The 18,802-nt window shown below is 47.5% G+C and overlaps 1 protein-coding gene across 19 annotated transcripts in view; it reads left to right on the top strand.

Moving 5' to 3' along the window:
- Positions 1-18,802, top strand: part of AFDN (afadin, adherens junction formation factor) — a 128,950-nt gene that overhangs the window by 41,740 nt on the left and 68,408 nt on the right. For 14 of the 19 annotated variants that reach the window (XM_059176503.1, XM_059176499.1, XM_059176500.1 and 11 more), the window contains exons 6-9: positions 3,908-4,065; positions 11,329-11,440; positions 12,548-12,715; positions 15,509-15,553. In XM_059176503.1, coding sequence (XP_059032486.1) covers positions 3,908-4,065; positions 11,329-11,440; positions 12,548-12,715; positions 15,509-15,553 — 483 coding nt within the window. The remainder of the gene's footprint in view (positions 1-3,907; positions 4,066-11,328; positions 11,441-12,547; positions 12,716-15,508; positions 15,554-18,802) is intronic. The other 5 variants (XM_059176518.1, XM_059176509.1, XM_059176507.1 and 2 more) reach the window with 1 other exon arrangement.

Raw genomic sequence — 18,802 nt, 5'->3', positions numbered from 1 at the left:
GCGGGGCAGACCCATGGGGCGCTGCGTTGACGCCCATATTACGTTCACGCCAAGAGTGTTAGTCCCTCTCTCAGCCTGTATCGTCTGCTTTCGTGGGGTTGTCTGTGGACCCTGGCTCCGATGTGCTTGGTCACTTGACAGAAACTGCCAGGGGTTCCATGTCTTCGGAACTCACACCGGCTGCTGTGTCAGGGATGTGTTCCCCACGGGGAGCTACACGGGCTCTGTCACTTGTTTACTTGGGTCCTCAGCCACCTTCTAACTGAGTCTCAGTTTCATGTTCCGTGGGAGCTGCAGCGTCAGTGACTCAGACCAGTGGGGAGAGCGGGCTGCTTGCTAGTTCCATGGGTGATGTGACCCGTCACTCTCGAGCTCCGGGTGACATTATGTTTTTAGCTGTCCTGTCCTGTCTGCTGGAAGATTCGAAATGGCTTAGAAATATGTGCCCTAAGGGAAAAAAAAGAAAAAGAAAATGAGGAGGGAAAGAAAATACAAAGAGGAGGAAGAAAGGAATAAAATTTTTGGAAGAACAAGAGGAGTGCTCGGAGATGGCTAACGTACAGGGACCTTTCGCATGACAGACCCAGAGGGATTCTCTTAGGAAGGAGTTGGACGTGATCGAAATGATCATTTTCTCAGTGATTCCTTGAGGAATAGCCCAGTGTGTGCTCAGATGCGTGAGTCGTGAGAAGCGCAGCCAGCTGAGGGGATCCGTTTCTGTAAGTAACTCAATAAAATATTTTTAGAAGAAATTTGCTTTAATGTGGATTAGGTTGTAACGTGTGTATTGTTACGGGAAACTCTGTGTGTCCCTTCAGACTGTGCTCACAGAGAACCATGTTTATGGGGAAGATTTGGGAAAATAGGATGGAGAAATTAGATGTGGTCTGATAGTATGCTGCTGAAGGGTTATAAGGTGGGGATTCAGAAAGCTTTTAATGTAGCCTCGCTTCAGGTCTGGAGTGGTTACCATGGGAGCAGAGTCGAGGATGGATCTCTTGGAACTACATCTGGAAGTGTGAGGGTTGGGTCTCTGAGCACAGCAGCTGGCCGTAGGCTGGTCACACGGAAGCCGAGGCCCCAAGAGGTGGGGTTACCAAGACGTGGTCCAGACTGCGACACCTGTCTCCAGTCACATGGATGCTGAGGGACTGCAGTGAGAGAACATTTGGGGGTGGAAGACGGGTTTCCTGGAGCTGCTGGTGGGACCTGGGGGATGTGCTGAGCTGCTGGCTGAGTGGCTCAAGACCAGGTTCTGGTCACGGTGTCAGCTGGAGAGAGAGATTTGGGAGCGATCTGTGGTTGTCAGGCAGCATCACTGGACGTGGTGAGATTCAGGTAATGGAAGAATTTAAGGGAAGGCTACTGTTCAGAGGAGTAGGCAAAGACAAGAGGAAAACAAAACCTCCAAAGAATTAGGAGAACTAGCAGAACATCTACCAAGTAGAGGTTGAAAGGATAGTTGGGAGCAGAAGGAACATTTTTCTATATAGAGACCCAAGAAACCCTAAAAAGCTAAATATTAGCAAAATAGCTGTTTATTGTTAATACTTAAGGATGTCGAATACATTAAGTCCAGCTATTTTTTTTCTTTAATAAATGACTTAAAAATCTATTTCCATAACCTGTCGGAGTTACTAGCCCGGCTGTTTTGGCTGGTAGAAGAGATGGGGGCGCGGCCATGTGGGTAAGGCTCCCGAGACTCGCAGCCCTGTCCATTATTTTCGTGTCTGGCTGGCCTGAGGATTGGTTCCCTGAATTCTCATGACCTGACCCCCACACAGCTGATCAGACTCGCGGCTTGCAGGAAGCTTGGACCCGGCACTTCGTGAAGCTTCTTCAGTACTCGGGTATATTTGCTTGTGATGCCTCCGAGTGCCATTGGCCCCGAAGTGCTCTGTGTCTGTCAGTTCATTGGTTCGTGGCACAGTGCTTTGCCACCTGTTAGGGCTGTGGATTTCTTACCGAGGCGTTGTTGGCGGCATCCCGAAGCTCTTCTAGGTGTCTGTCCTGCCTCAGCTGCCGCAGCAGCAGCTTGGGGAGCAGCAGAGCACTGTGGCGGGGATCCCACAGTTGGGGTCCCACAGACCCGCAGGCCTTGGCCGTTTGTCCTCAGAGTGGAGTGGCAGCCCTGCCGTGGTCTTAGAGCGGACGCATAGGTTTGTGCAAACCAATCTCAGTGCATAGTAGGGCGTGTAAATTGTTCGCTGCCCCTCTGTCCTTGCACAGCAGGCTGGGGGTCATGTGTCTCTGCGAGGAGGGTACTGCGGCATTAGGCTTGTCAACCGAAAGCCCTTTGAATTAGATTCTGTGCTCAGACTAAAACCAGTTCAAGTTGTGGATATCCTGGACATTCAGACAGGTACTAGACGTCATTCCGCCCAACAGCTGAGCTCCTTTGGCCTGTGAGTGAATTTTACAGCGGCCGCATCGTAACGTGTCCTTGAGGAGCTGCTGGAGGCGTGCTGTCCGTAGGAACCTTACTGACTTGGTAAATGATTTTCTGGTAAACCCTGACCTTACATTTTTTCAGACCGAACAGAACAGTCTTTCATCCTCTATGGCCTGTGACTTTGGCATTGCCAAGTACTTGTCTTGGCTTTTAGCGGATACAAAATTTTCTTAGAAGAATTAAATTTCTGACCATTTGCCTTTTTTGTAGTCATCTCCTCCGCTTTCTGAACAGGTAGTCTGGTTTGCTCTGTGTTTGTCTCATCAAAGCACACGGAGATTTTACCTCAGCCTGTAAGATTGTTTTCACTCATTCTCTTGTACACGTCTTTCTAGTAAGTCAGTTCCCGTGTGCATCTGGACGTAGAGGTAGTAAAACCAGCGGGACGTGCCTCGGTGGAGTCGGATGCGTGCATCAGAACTGGCCTCGCTGGGGGGCTGCAGTCCCATCTGCAGCCCCAAAGCCCCCTGCCCCAGGAGAGCGCGAGGGGCGACCTGCACACTCCCCACACGTGGGCGCGGCCTCGCTCTTCCGTGTGTGCGCGTACACGGAGCCAGAGCCTCCCGGCGGCTCCCGCTTACACTAGAGTCAAACCCAGACTCTCAGGGTCTTGGTCTGGCCTAGGCCCATGTGATGGCGGACCAGGAAGGCCCGTGTGACCTGGCCTTGGCCAGTCTCACTGCATTTCCCTCTTTTCACCTGGGGTTCATCTCTGGCCGGTGAGCCCAGCCAGACCCATGCCACCTGTAGGCCTTAGCACCTGCCAGTCCCTCCGCCCTGGAAGCTCTCGAGGGGCCCCTGCGGCTGCTGCATGCCCCTGCCGGCCCCTGCGGCCCCTCGGCTCCTGGCAGCTGCTCGTCTTCATAGAAGGCTTTACAGTCCCGGGCACTTAGGAGGCTCTTGGTCATTTTCTTCCTCACAGCCCTGCTTATGTTTCCACCACATGTCCCACTGTCTTACCTGTTTGCTCCCTTGTCCGTCCTTTCCTCCTGCGCCCCACAGCTGCACAGTAAGCCGTCCCCGCTGACCTGTTCATCGCTGTATCCTCGGCACTGGGACACGGGGGCACGCGGTCTGTGTGAGTTTGTGTGTGCTTAACCATGTTGACGGGCAGCACCATCAGAGCTCTCTGGAGTTTCTTCCCGTTCTCATCCTGGACCCATAGTGGGCATCGGTTCATCGTCATAAAAACTGCTCAGGCTTGAAGAGAGGACAGAAACCGTCTTCGTCGTACTGGGTGGTTCACTGTCGCAGAATGTTGTTAGATCAACAAGGGACTGCCATTGTATGTTGTCTCACAGACACGAATCTAGAATTACTACACAGATTCCATCTTTGTATGCCTTGCACCTGGAACTTGGGTGCCCTTTTTTTAAGTGATCATAAATGTTAGCTATCTTTGTTACTGGAATAAAATAAAGTAGTGCTCAAAGATGTCAAAATGTTTTTTTTCAGGTGGAACATTGAGAATTTATGCAGATAGTTTAAAACCAAATATTCCATACAAGACAATCCTGCTGTCTACCACAGACCCTGCAGACTTTGCTGTGGCTGAAGCTTTAGAGAAATACGGTCTGGAGAGAGAAAACCCAAAGGATTACTGCATTGCCCGGGTACGTAACTGTATGTGACTGTCCGGTCAGAGCTTACCGGCGTTACGCAGGCTGCGAGTCACGTTTCATCGGAAATGTGCTCTGTAGGTGACATTAAAGGTAGGCTTGTTCTCTCCCAGTAGTGTCATTTAGGATGTAAGGAATGGAAACTCTGTCTTAAATATGTATGGAAAGCTAACATTCTCCCTTCTGTTACAAAAGTAGTAAATAAATATACAGAAAGAAGAAAGTATAGAAAGGTGACTTGAAGAGAATAAAAATCACCCATAGTTCTAATACCAAAAGATAACCCTTATCTCTATATATACACAGATATATACCTTTTAGTTCTTGTTTCGCGTATGCAGGTAACTTAATATATCTAAGGCTTTTTCTAACAGCCGACTAAGATGGCAGCGTGAAGATTCCCTTCTGAGCACACAGCCTGGTTGCTGTGCCGGCTGGCTCTGGGCGCCTGCCGTGAGCCCTCACCATCCTTTCGCGCAGATGAAGGCCGCGTATCTTCACCCAGCTCTCACGGGGACAGTGGGCTCTTACTCCTCAGAACTGAGTGGGTCATATTAAGCAAAACCAAGCAGGTTTTCTCTCTGAGACAGACTGCTTGGACAATTTTTAGCCCGAAAGTCAGTGATGAGTGTGTGCTGACTTCATCACCAGGATTTCCTGTTAAGTCGCACTGGCCTTGGGGTTTTCCTAGAGATGGCTGCCTTTCCTCCTCTTAGCAGACGACTAAGTCATGGAAGAGTGCGGTTCGTCGTTTCAGTCCCCCTCCCCCCCGGATTATGGAGGAATGCTTGCCGTGCGGGGAACGGCACGGACTTGTCCTCTGCGGCCCCACTGGGACTGGTGTACCAGTGTGGAGGGCCATCTCGTGACCTCCAGAAATCTCTGTGTGCCTCTGAGCCGTTCATCACTTCCTCCTCTCCCTTCCCCAGGCCGCCCTTTGTAGAGTTTCTATGTAAGTAGCATATAGCGTGTGCTCTTACTGCCTGCTTTCTTGTGCTCGGGGTAACAGTTTCGAATGTGCTTGCGTGGACCGTGCTTGCTTCTTTTTTGTTGCTGAGTAGTAGTTCATTGTATGGGTATTTCCAGGCTCGTTCATCTCTTTACCTGTTGACGGACACTTGTGTTGTTTCCAGTTTCCGGTTTGGGGCTGCGAGAGTAAAGCCGCTGCGAGTGTATGCGGGCAGGTCTTCTCACAGACAGACTTTTTTCTTGAGTGAATTGTTTGTGTAACTTCTTAAGGAACTTTGAAACTGGCACTGCAAGCTGATTATATCGTGTGCCATGTGCACCAGAAGCTTGTGAGAATACCGTATTGGATGTGCTCATTTTACATGCCAGCCATTCTGGTAGGTTATAGTGCTCTCTCACTGTGGGAAACATTTTTAGGGGCTCCTGGAGGGGCTCAGTTGGGTACGCATCTGCCTTCCGCTCAGGTCTTGATCCCAGGGTCCTGGGATTCACATCGGGCTACTCCCTGCTCATACTCTCTCTCTCAATAAATAAAATCTTTAAAAAAATTATTTAATTACCCTCTTGAGATAGATATATGTTAAGCCCTTTGTGTGACACATTTGTTGTGAATATTTTCCTGTCTGTGACTCGGTTTGCCTTTCATTTTTTTAATGATGCCCTTTAGAGAATAGAGTTTTTTTGACTTGGAGCTAAGTCAACCTTATTTTTTTTTTTAGCATTCTGTTGTTTGTGTTCTATAAAAGAATTCGACTTTTCTGAGGTTGAAAATACTTTTCCTCCTGTGTCTTAATATTATTTTTTTAAAGATTTTATTTATTTATTTGAGAGAGAGAGAGAGAGAGAGAGGGCAGGAGCAGAAGGGAGGGGTAACGGAAGAGGGAGAAGCAGACTCCCCGCTGAGCAGGGAGCCCAGTGCTGGTTGGTGCCTGTCCCAGGACCCAGAAGTCGGACGCTTAACTGACCACCCAGGTGCCCTTCCTCCTGTGTTTTATAGCTTTAGTTTTTACACTTAGGTCTTTATGTTCCATTTCAAGTTAACATTTGCATACAGTGTACAATTAGGGTAGGTGTTCATTTTTTCCCAGTTGACGCAGCACAGTTGGTTAAGAAGACTTTCTTTTCTCTGGAGTGCTTTGACACCATTGTTGAAAATCAATTGGACCCGTATTTATTGATATGTATTTATGTATATAATATAGAATAATTATACATATTTGTAGATAGGTTTATATATATTTTATATACATAATGTATAGATATATATTTTATATATTTATATGTATGATGTATTTATATATATAAGTAATTATATATATATTTTTATATGGTTCGAGTTCTGGCATCTGTTCTGTTTATCTGTGCGTCTTTTATCTTTTTGTTAGCATCAAGCTGTATTGACTACTGTAGCTTTATAATAAGTCCTAAAGTTCTACTGCGTAAAGTAAGGCCCAATTTTGTTTTTTTGTTTTGTTTTTTGCTTTTAAAAATCACTTCAGTTTTTCTAGGTCATTTGTGTTTCTGAATAAATTTCAGAATCAGCTCATCAGTTCGTATGCAGAAGCTACTGGAATTGTGACGGGGTTTGCCTGGGTTCTGTAGATGAGTCAGAGAGACGGCCACCCTCAAGTGTCCCGTCTGCCAGGCTGTGAGCACAGGGCGCCCCTTTGTTGGTGCCATCTTTGAGTCCCAGGAGTGTCTTGTAGCGTTCAGTGTAGAGGTCCGAGGCCTCTTTTGTTAGCTATAGATGAAATGGAATAAAAGGGCTTGTTGATTTTTATGGCTTTTATCTTTCTGCTGAAAAGCTAAGAAGCTATATTCAGTTGGAAAGACTGGTAGATCTGTAATTTTATGAATATAGCTCCGTTGTTAGCTGAAAATAAAACATTTTTCCCATTGAAATGACAATAAAGAAATAAGATAATTGTATAAATGCACCAGAACAAGAGAAAGGAGAGACGGCAAAAGAGCAGAGTTGGGAATGAAATTCTGCAGAAGTAAAGACTGGTGTCCGACTGGTTGGGCCCCAGGAAAGCTGCAGAGGGAACGCCGCAGACCGCACCGGCCAGGGGCCTGCCTCACGGTCCCCAGCAGACTTGGGCAGGAGGGGCTGGCGCGCTTGCTGAGTCAGCCCTGACGCGGGGCGAAACTGAAACGGGGACTGGGAGCTCTCCCGGGAAGCAGTAGACCGCACCAGCGCCTCCCCTGCCCGCTCCCTGCCGCCTCTCCATCTGAAGGCTTGCTGGAGCCGGGAAGGAGGCCTTGCGTTGGGCGGTGACCACCGGCCTTGCAGGGGACGGCCAGGGTCTTCCCTGAAGGTGGGAGGCTGAGGGGGAAGCTCTGCCGGGGCCCAACAGCCAGCGGCTCGGAGGCTTTCTCCCGGAAGGCACCCTCCGGCCACGCGAGGAAGGTCTGCATGGACGCTCGCCTGCGGGAGTCCAGCCCGGGGACCTCTCTCAGAGGGCCCCCGACGGTCATCTTGCCCCACGTCTGGAGCTTCCCTGTGCCTCACGGGCAAATGCGAGCAGACGACAAGCTTCCGCACGTAGTGGAAACCCCTTTAAAATGAAACAAACAGGTGAAAGAACCTGGTCGTATTTCATGGAGGAGACAGGGCAGAAAGCACACAGAAGTGTTCAGAAAAACTGTGACTCAGAGGGAGAAGGAAGGCCATGGGTCTGTTGGAGAGGACCACAGTGCTGTCACGAGGGACACTTGAAGAAGGAGACCAGGAACTTTAAAATAGAAGTAGAAAAGGGATAGGAAAAAAATGCCAGTGGAGGGCGTGGAAGTTCAAGATAACTGCTCACGTGTAGGACAGGGAGAAACGACCAGAAAGGTCATCTTTTAGACTGCCTGGCACTTAGCTAAAGGAGGGCCAGAGGGAGAAAGCAAGAGGACGTGAAGAGATGGAAGTTACCAAGAAAATGTCCTGGAATGGCTCTCAGAACTGGAGGGTTTGAGTTTTGAGCTCAAAGAGGGCCCGCTGAATAATGGTACAGTCACTTCAAAAAAGAGCCAGACTAAGGTATATTATTTTGAAATTGCAGAAAACTAAAGAAAAGAGAATAATGATTCCAAAGAAAAAGACCGAAGCCACATCTAAGAGGTTGGGGGCAAGACCAGTGCCGGACATAGTGTCAGCACCGTGGAGTCTAGGACACGTGACGTGACATGGCACTTTCTGACTCTCAGTGAGCTGCTCTCTGTTCCAGACTGCCGTGCGCTAGATGGGTGAACAAAGACATTTCAGAACATTCGAGGCGAAACCTACCACCTATCCAGCCTTTCTCAATAAGGCAGCGGAGGACATCCTCCAGCAAAATTGTGAAGTGGGCCAAGAAGTGGAAAGGCACAGGCTCCCCGAGTAGAGTCTAGCACAGTGGTCATCCTGAGGGCGATGGAGAAGGAGAGTCTGGAATGTGTCTGTGCAGTCACCGCACGTAGCACCATCTGCACAGTGGAGAGAGTGTTTGAGTCTGAAATCTGTGTCTGTAAAGGAGGTGGTAAAAGCCACGCTGTCTGAAACCTGGCCAGTACCTATCTGGTGTGGTCTGTGAGGACGTTTCTTCAGCCCTGTGTGTCACAGTAATAAATAAGCAAAACTAAACACCCGTCACTAAAGGAATGCTACGCCATTGGATACCTGTTGCTATGAAACATTATGAATTAAATCTACATGCATATTTTATAAAATAACCCCGTTTTTGGAAAAACGGTCGCCATAAAATAAAACGGAACAACACAAGTCTGTGTCTATGCATACGTGACCATAGAGAAGGATGGATGCCCGGAAGAACGCACAGCAGGTTACCAGTTACGTACCTGAAGGGAGGAAGGAGAACAGAAGACTTTGAAACACAGGTGCGGTTCAGGAGCCCTCTTATGTGCCGTGGATTGATGTGTAAAGATCATTACTGAACGCGTGATTGTGAAAACAGTCATCTCACGGTGGATTTTGGTCTTTTTTGGTTTTTTTTTTCCTTCCTTATGCTTCTCTCTCTCTCTGTCTCTCTTTGTTTCTTTTCTTTTCTTTTTTTGCTTGTTTGTTTAATGTTTTATTTATTAATTTGACAGAGAGATCACAAGTATGCAGAGAAGCAGGTAGAGGGAGAAGCAGGCTCCCTGCAGAGCAGAGAGCCCGATGCGGGGTTCCTTCTGAAGACCCTGAGGTCATGACCTGAGCCAAAAGCAGATGCTTAACCCACGGAGCCACCCAGGCGCCCCTCCTTATGCTTTTCTCTATTGCAGTTTTTTACAGTGAGCCTGTATTGGAACCCCAAAACCCCCTAAAACCCAAAGCTCATTTCTTTGTGGGGTGGGGAAAGATAAGTGATCACGAGTGTTTATTTTGTGATGCGCTCTTTCATTTCCTTTGGGCTCATTAGAAGAGAGTTAGAAGTGGGATTGATAAATTAGAAGGGAAAGCGATGCCTCCAGAAATAAAAGATATATTTTGTATGGGATTTCTGAGGAAATCCCATCTGGGATTCATGGGATCATGGTTCGGTGGGTTCATAGAAGAGGAAACAGTATCCTGAACCGAAACTCTGCCCTGCTTGGGGGAGGAGGAGTCGTCGGGTGCAGTTGGGAGGGTAGGTGACGAAGGTGATCAGGCCTTGCCTCTGAAGGGGACACACTTCGATGCCAGGCCTTCCTGGTGCATTTTCCTCCTGGCGGTTAGGTACGAAGTCGAGGAGAACTGTGTTGCAATGCTGGGTTTGGTAGATCGCTGCTTTCCCGTTCCGGAGAAATCCACAGCGAGCATCACTGTCTATCTGGGAGGTACACTTCCGCCTCTGGAGAGGGATGGATCTTGAATTAGATATTCTTTTTTCTCTTGGTTTGCCATCTTACCAGTTATGTAATAGGTAGTGCTTCCATGTTCACTCATTTGTTATTTTAGCTATTTTTCAATAAATATTTAAGTTCCTTTTACTCGTTAGGTACTCTGTGGGGTCACGAAAGCAAGAGCTGTCTCTAAAAGAACTTACACTAAAGGGAGACAGAAAAGCCAAACATGAGAATTACAAATCAGGGAGCCCTGGAATGAGAGTGGTGGTCACGGAGGACTTCCTGGAGGAGCTGTACTTGAGCTAGACATGGACGCTGGGAAACGAGCCTTTGAGGCTCCAGAGAGCATGGACATGTGGAACTCACGGCTTAATCTGAGAGCTCTGAGTAGTCGGGCATGTCTGGGGACTGCCAGGACGCCTGACAAGGATCGGGACACGAGAGAAATGAAGATCAGGTTCTGAACTCTGTGTGTTCTCAGCCCAAAATGCTAAGTTTGATACAGAACAGTACAAGGAAGATTAATTACTTTAGCAAGACAGTGTGTTACAATACATTTGTCTTTGTCAGATCGTTTTGAAGCCGTGTGTAGAGAAATCCCAGGGTTCTCTGAGGAGTCTGACCCATTCAGTGTAGGGGCTGTGACAGTGTATCTGAGTGGTAGATGACGTCACTGTGGTACCGTAGCCTGGGAATGACGTTCACGTGCCAGTGGCTTCGCTTCTGCCCTGAGTCTCTGCCCGTGTTTTGGTTTGCTTTAACAGCAGCAGAGAACGAAGGAGGGCCGACGTCCAGGCCGTGCGGGAGATTATTGGGCTGCTGTCTCCTAGATCTTTCCTCGGTGTTACTGGGGGCTTTCTCAGACCATGACGAGAACTGTTGGTTACCATAAAAACATAAAAATTAATACAGCATTATGAATTTTAAGAGTGTCTCTGAATGTAGTCTTTTAAAAACAGGTGCTTAAAAACATTTGTTGAATGAATAGCCCAGTGGTATAGCTAAATGGTCTGATTAAGATCTCATCATAAAGACACATTCTCCGTAAGAAAAAGAATGCTGTGCTGTTTCCTTGTCAGGTGCTGGTTGTCTTGAGAGATCTCACAGTAGACGAGACCATGGCAACAGTTATTTGATGACGCAGACGTGGGTTAGGGACCAGAGACTGAGCGGTAGTGGAGTGACCTTTCCTTAAGAACTTACTCCCAATTTGACCATTATGTACCACCCTTCCCCAGAAGAGTTTGTTAAAAAACAAACAAAATTACTGCACTAGTTCTTTCTGGGGGCTAGAGGGGCAGGTAGATAAAAGGGCCCAATAAGCTGGCTAAGCCTTTTCTTGGAAGCTGTTGTCCTTCCGTTGATAGTTGGGGAATTGTCTAGTGTTGGATCGGTTTAATTCTACCATGACTTCTATTTACAATAAATTCTGGTTTGTAAATCCTGGTAATTTCATTTTTAGGCAAAGCACAGTTCATTATTTTTCCTTTTCAGGTTATGCTTCCTCCCGGAGCCCAGCACTCTGATGAAAAAGGTGCTAAAGAAATTATCCTGGATGATGATGAGTGTCCTTTACAAATCTTCAGGGAATGGCCAAGTGACAAAGGTAAAGGGTAGTTTTGTTTGTTAAAGAATTGTTTATATCACACATTAAATCTCTGCTGGGTATGGTAGTTGTCCAACTGAGGATTCAGAGGCGCATGCATGGCGGGGTGTGTGTGTGTGTGTGTGTGTGTGTGCGTGCGCGCGCGCGCGCGCACGCATCCTGCCATATGGTTTTGTAGCTCCCTCCTAGGCTTGCTGGATGGTTCCTCGGTGAGCCCTTGTCCTGAAGTCACACTCCTGTCTGTTCCTTCTTCCAGCAAGGTTCTCTTCCTACACCGGGACAGCCTGTGTGAGTCCCTGTGTGAGTCAGCAGCAGGGGCCCGTCCACCTGAGTGCTGCTGATGGGCATGGAGACCCGCAGCCTTAGAGATTGTCCAGGAATTTAGTCATTTCCAATGAGACGTCCAGACGTTTTACCATTCAGACAGGTTCCCCTAGTTATTTCGGAGCAGCGAAGACTGAATGCTGTGTTTCAGATGAAATCTTGCTTTCAGTTTCACTCTGTAAGCTGGCTGGCCTTGAGCAGAGGCCTTGGCCGCGTGAAGACAATACACTTGATTGCCTGTTCGTCCTGTCAGTAGTGTCGGCTGATAGTTTAAAGTACACTTGCTTAGTTTACCTCTTTCTAGGCAGTGTAAACTTTAAATTGTGTTATAAAGTCGAATTGCTTTGAATTCTGAGTTATTTCTGTTGGATCAAATAAAAATCAGATGAACTGAAAATATATTTGTATAGATGCATTTGTGTGTGCATGCTCATGTGTGTGTGTGTGTGTGTGCTCACTGACCACAGCACGATTTACCAGTGTGAACATTCATTGGGTCCTAAACTGCTGCTGCGTCGTTCTCAAGCACATGATGCGCTTTTAATCAAGGTAGTTGATTTGAAATAATTTTTGGAAATTGCTAGTAGACTTTTTCAGAACATGAGTGACTAAAATTTCCTCTACTGAGTAAAAGTATAAATTGGGTAAGCCTTAACTCAGTCACTCCTTGGGAGATGTTAAGTTACATTTTCTTGGTAGATCTTGGAAGAGTTGACGGTGAGTCGTTTGGCCTTGTATACTGATTGGAGTCTGCTTGATGATTGACAATGTGCACTGTTCTAGGGGTTTTAGTCTTTCAGTTGAAGAGGAGGCCACCAGACTATATCCCAAAGAAAACTAAGAAACATGTCGACGGGAAGCTGGCGAGAGGCAAGGAGAAAGCGGAGGGGTCCGGCTATGGCTCTGCGCTTCCGCCCGAGAAGCTGCCCTACTTAGTAGAGCTAAGCCCAGGTGAGAAATACTGTCAGTAAACACTGTTTTAGCTTCAGATGGTTATACTTTCAGTGAATTTTATTGAAGTATCCTTTCTATTGGCTGACAACCTTTTTTTAGACCATTTTTTTTTAAGTTATTCTTATAAGATGACATTAAAAAAACCAGAACCTTAAGGTCACAGGATATGCATATGTATGCATAAAAATAGAGTTCACATGGACAGAAATGAATATTGAAAAGCAAAGTTTAAAACAGGTGAATATGGAGAGTTGAAGGAGAAGTTTAAACGGTTCATTTTAAAATTTTTTTCTAAAATAACTTTATAAAATACTAAAAAATGACACACTGAAATGTACTCTTAGGACAAATTTAGTAGAAGCAAGTTTGTGTGTATGAACAGTGTCTAGAAAGGTATCTTTAAATTTAACAGTACATGTAAGAAATCCCTCTGTTAGAGGAAGAACATTTGTTTGGTTTTAAAATAATAACAGACTAAGTTTATTTTCATGTTAGACCTCTGAATATTTCTTTTTAGAGCTCTCTTAATTAAGCTAAAGCTGTTGTTCTAAGTTAGCCACAGGGTAGAGAAATACCTTGACATTCGTGCAGAAGCGTTTCCCACACGTATCCCAATGTAGTGTACAGATGTGGCGTGTATGTATGTATATGATATTTTATCATTCAGCTAAACGACATCATTTTTGTTCATTTGGTTCAAATGGTAGTGTGTAATCTGTAGTACGCAGTGCTATGAAGAATGTAGCATTGAGCTCTCCCAGAACTGCCTTTATTTGTTGTTTTTATTTTTTAAAGACATATTTATTTATTTTGGGGGATGGTGAGGGGGAGGGCAGAGGGACAGAATCCCAAATGGACTCCAGCTGAGCAGGGAGCCTGATGTGGGGCTTGATCCTAGGACCCTGAGATCAGGACCAGAACCAGAGTCCTGAGTCACACGGTCAGCTGACCTAGCCACCCAGACGCCCCAGAACTGCTTTTAGATAAAGCTCAGTTAGGACAGAAAAAGCAGGAAGCCAGAACGTTTGTGTCACTCATCTGTGCTTGCTTGGACTGGGTCACATTTTTCTCTTCCGGGATCCACGGGTATTTGTGTTTGAGGACGAGCTTGGAGCTGCCGCGTAGAAGAGGCGCCTGTGGTCCCCCGGGTGAGCGGCGCAAGCAGGGCGGGTTGGGACAGCCCCCTGAGGCGCTGCTCTCGCTCACGCGCTGTGATCCCCAGTCCGCGGGGCTGTGCTGCGGGTGCAGCCGGGTCCGGCTGGGAAGTGTTGCAGGCCGGCTGTTGGCGTTGCTGCCCCTCGATTCTCGGGCTGGAGAAGGCACTCACACCCTCACTGTGCGTGGGAGGCCCGTGCCGTCCTGCTGCGCGCTGCGGCCTGCGGAGCTGGGGCCGTTTGAGCTGGCGGCGGCGGAGGGCCGGCTGCTCTGCTGCAGCCGACAGGCGCTCGGGGTCCTCGGGCGTTGGGTCTGCTGTTTAAAGTTTTGCGTTACACGCTAGAAACTAATGATTGTTTTCTCCAAGTTTTTTGAGGATTTAGGAATATTAGAACTGCTAAGTATCCGCTGCGCACAGCAGTTTTCAGATGAGTAGCGGGAAGGTGGTCGGCCCGGCTCACAGACTTAGGGTGAGAGTCCGTCCTCCGTGACTCCGACAAGTACTGGTCTGTACTTAGGTGTCAGACCCTCCCTGTCCCGGGCCTTCGGGGTGGAGCAGCCACAGAACAGAAGAAGCCCACCGACCCGGGCAACTTCCATTCTAGTGAGAACTGCCATTTGACGACTTAATTCATGTTTTTGTATTCCCAGCTAAAAACACATATAGACACTTGTAGGCGCGGAAGGATGACAGGCCATAGATAAAAATGAATTCTCGAGTACTTGTCACCTAACACGCTTCTCCCTTCGTGGCGCTCTGCTGCTTTACTGAGCCTTCGCCGCGTGGCTGCTTCGGGGAGAGCAGTGAGCGCCGGCCTTTGCACCCCCATAGCAAGATCCCGCGGGGACGCCCGCAGCCTGGCTCCCTTCCGAGGGCTGCCCACGGCTCTGCCGATCCTTCCACAGGGGCCCGTCCTACACCTCACTGCCCACTGGCTGCAGGGGGAGCACTGGTGCCGGGCCGGGAGGCTGGGCGGGGTCTTTCTCACCGTAGCCGAGCTGTGTTTGGCTGTTTCCATCGTTATTAGTGGAGCACAGGCAGCCTGCTGGACCACCCCGACCTCCTCGTCTGTTCGCGAGCAGGTCGTGCTGGTAGATGTTGATCTGTCCCAAACAGATATGTGCTGTCCTTCCGCAGGACATACCACCAGCCAAGCAAGTACTCAAGGTCGGGCCAGGGTGCAGGAGGGGGCAGTGGGAGGTTTTGGAGATGTGGGTGTGTCCTTACACTGTCTACTGTCTTTTGGAGAAATGGGGGTAAACAGTCATTTAATTCTTCGGTTTGGAATTGAATGTGTTCTTTTAACAGAAGGCATTAGCTGACTTGGGTGGTCGTCTTCCAGATGATGAACTAACTTTGCTCTCCGACTGCCCGGTGACTCACCTTTTGTCTTGGTGTTTTCCTTAACAGTGTGCACTGGTTTCTAACACACACACTGCTGGACCGCTGTTGTCTTGTCCCCACAGCTCTGCAAGCTATGGGTGAAACGTGCTTTTTCATCCTTTGAAAGGTGTCCCACTGCAGCTCACCCTCTCCTGTCTCTCTCCTCCTTCCCTCTTCCGCGTGTTCTGCATGGCCTCTGTCCTGCCGATGCTGCCTTCACCTGGGTCCCGTGCATGTGTTTCTAACCCCAGGGAGAAGGAATCACTTTGCCTACTACAACTATCACACTTACGAAGGTAATGCTATGCTTCATACTACTTTTTTAACTAGAGCACTAACAACCTGTTGGGCAAAATAATGTTACTGGCCAAACATTTTATGTATTGGTTTCTTAATTGATACACATAACTTCGTTCTGAGAAACGTAACATGCCGTCACTTTGGTGGTGTCTAGTAAGTGTGCCGTGCGCCACATTCACTATTTTACAGAAGCCGGTTTTACAGAAATGTGCAGTTCTCTATTCAGGTGAAGTCTAGACTGAGAAATTAGGCTGTGTTCCCGTCCTCACCGCCCCCCCCAGAAAAGGTTAGGAAGAGGGGAAAAGCTGGGGGAGGTCGGGGTTGGCGGGGAAAGAGTGACGATGGTGGGTAAGAGTGACCGCAGGACCCAGAGGTGTGCAGGAGGGGCTCTGTGGTCACACACCGGGCTGTAGTGCTGATGGGGAAGAGGTGTCCCCACCAGTGGCGTGTGTCCGACAGCACTTGGGAAGCTGAGAGGAAGACTCAGCCGTATGCTTGGCCTGTACTCATACTCCCATCTTCCTGTAGGGAACTAGCGGGTCACATTATGACCAGGTTTTAGGGGGTCCTTGGGCTTCTCCTTGTTTCCTGGTTGAAATTCGTTTCTTCTTATTAGCAAACATGTACTTTCTTACGTAGAACACGTTTCTCAGATTTGTGTATCTCTGTCTTCATCATATTCCATAGTACAGCTAATTTTTGGTTTTATGGAAATACTTTTTTGTCTGTTTTTGTCTTCTAAGTGTTCTATTCTTACATGTTGAATGTGGCAGATGCCCCCCCGTGCTGTGTAAGGTTTACCCCCGTTCAGCAGCTTGTATTTGCTCATTGGACTGTCTCCAAACTGACAGTACGGACGGTCGTTGGATATTAACTGAACTTGCAGCTTTGGGTTTTGTTCTTTTTAAACAAATATATAAATAAGTGATATTTATCACCTATTTTAATACTCATATATGCATAGAGTCTAAGATCTCCTTTTATTTTGTTTAATTCCTGAAAAGGACTGTTTAATGTTCTCATGTTTTTGTTATTTGTACTGTAAAGGAAGGGAAACGAGAGAGAAAATGGCATTTCCTTTTTTATGTGGTGTGTATAAAAACGCTTACAATAAACCCATCAGAACTTCGGCCAAAGTGCTTCTAGTTCTCCATTTGTGTCTGAGCAGAGTGGGTGTGTTTCCTCAGTGGCGTCAGTGAGAATGAGCTCTCTCGGCCGTGTGCTTCAGGAAGCACCAGGAACTTGATCATTAGTTTAACTGTTAATTCACTGAACTGTGAGCCCTGCGGGGATGTGAATGTGTGTCCGCTTCTTCCCATGCTTGGGACTCGGAGCCCTCGGTCCGCGCTCCTTCAGTGGACTAGTCCCTAGCCTTCCCCTCAGCGCACGGCCAAAACCGCACCCAGCGCTGTGCCCTGACGGCGCCTGGCGGTCCCCAGGGAACCGGCAGAGGCCTGAGCAGAGCTGGAGGCAGAGAACTGTTGTCAGAACAAAGGTGCTCTTTAAAAAATGTCCTTATGCTGTGTCCATAATGGTCCATTTCCTGTTAGTATTTAGAATACTAAAGAAAATTTCCGGTTATATCTCAAATTTAAAAAGGAGCAAAAGCAGAAAAACAAGATTCGGACAATGTGAGTAGTTACTTAGGGACACCCGAATGGGCAGTAATATTCAGGGCGTTCAGAGACACGAGCAGCTTTGGATCGAAAACTGGTGTTTGTGTCAGTGTGTCCCACCGATTGCCCATGCACTATATGATACGTATTTCACTGGTGTTCTAATCCCAGTGCAAAAAAAAAAAGGGAAAGGAAAATACGTGTATTGAGTTGCTTAATGATATACGCATAAAACAGATTTTAAAGATTTGCTTCTGGGTGGGGAGTTAAGGCAGGGAAGGAAGGCTGCCTTTCACTGTGTCCTTCTGTGCCTTTGAAATTTCGAACCACATGGATATTTCATATCTTTTTAATTCTACATTGTGATGTGAAGAAAAGGCCCGAGAACCCTCTGGTAGAAGCACTGTTGTCTGTGGGAGGGCTGCTTCGGTGCGTCATCGGTAGGGACGAAAGGTGCTAGGGGCTCGCGTTCGGCTGACAAAAGGAAGAGAGCACGAGGCAGGGTTCCAGGCCGCGCTATTCTGTGTTCACTGATGCCCGTGGCATGGTCCTCGTACTCTTAGAAAGGAGAAGGGAGTGAGATTTTCCAAATAGAAAGATGTTCGTTTTTTTACCTGCCTGCATCTCCCCGACTCCCAACAGCATGGTGTCTCGTAAAATACCATGGCCACCGTTCGCGTTACTCACAGTCTCTCCGTAAAGGCTTTCCCTGTGTTTTCTGTTGCCGTGGAGTGTAAGGAAAGCGGGACTGGGAAAGCCGCTTGCCTCTGCCCATGAGTGGGGGGGTTTCGGTGTAGTGCCGTGGCGGAAAAGGAAGCATTGGAGGGAAATCTTTTTCTCCGCCTTTTTCTTTACACTTGCAAATCTGTTAACATAGAAAATACATACTGTCCATTTATTAGTCACAAGATACCTTTCAGAAGCACTCAAAATTAAGAATATTAATGTGAATTTTTTCTTTCACCCCTAAACACGTATTTTTCATACTCTTGTATTTTTAACTTTGTTTTGAAATCATCGTTCATCATTTATTTGCCTCTTTTGCTTTCTCTATAATTCATTTATATAATTTCTGTGCAACCACATTGCTTTATTTTATTCATTTTTAGCTACTAATCATTCGTTGTTAATAAATTAAATCTCTGTTGAATATATTCTGTGGACCACACGCTGTACTGAGTGCCAGGATCAAGAGATTTTCTTTTAGGGATACCTGGGTGGCTCAGTTGGTGAAGCCACTGCCTTCGGCTCAGGTCATGATCCCAGGGTCCTGGGATCAAGTCCCACATCGGGCTCCTCAGTGGGGAGCCTGCTTCTCTCTCTGCCTCTGCCTGCTTGTGTACTGTCTTTCTGTCTGTCTCTCTCTCTCTCTCTAAAAAAAAAAAAAAAAAAAAAAAAAAAAAAGATTTTCTTTTAAATCTAGCCGTCAAGGATGGGTGGGGGCGGGGGGCAAGGAAACGGAGGTAACCGTGGACTAGGGTCAGCGGTAGGAAGGCACAGTAGCCGTGGTGCTGTGGAGGGTGGAGGAACACTTGCTGGCGGGTGGTAGTTCCTGGGCCCGCCAGTGCTTTCAGAGCAGCAAAGTAGTCTGCGCTTTTTGGGAACTTGGACTCAGCAGCCCTGGAGGGG

The sequence above is a fragment of the Mustela lutreola genome, chromosome 6, assembly GCF_030435805.1.
Source record: "Mustela lutreola isolate mMusLut2 chromosome 6, mMusLut2.pri, whole genome shotgun sequence".
Taxonomy (NCBI): Eukaryota; Metazoa; Chordata; class Mammalia; order Carnivora; family Mustelidae; genus Mustela; species Mustela lutreola.
Note: the sequence above shows the minus strand (reverse complement) of the source record. Positions and strands in the feature narration are given on the sequence as shown.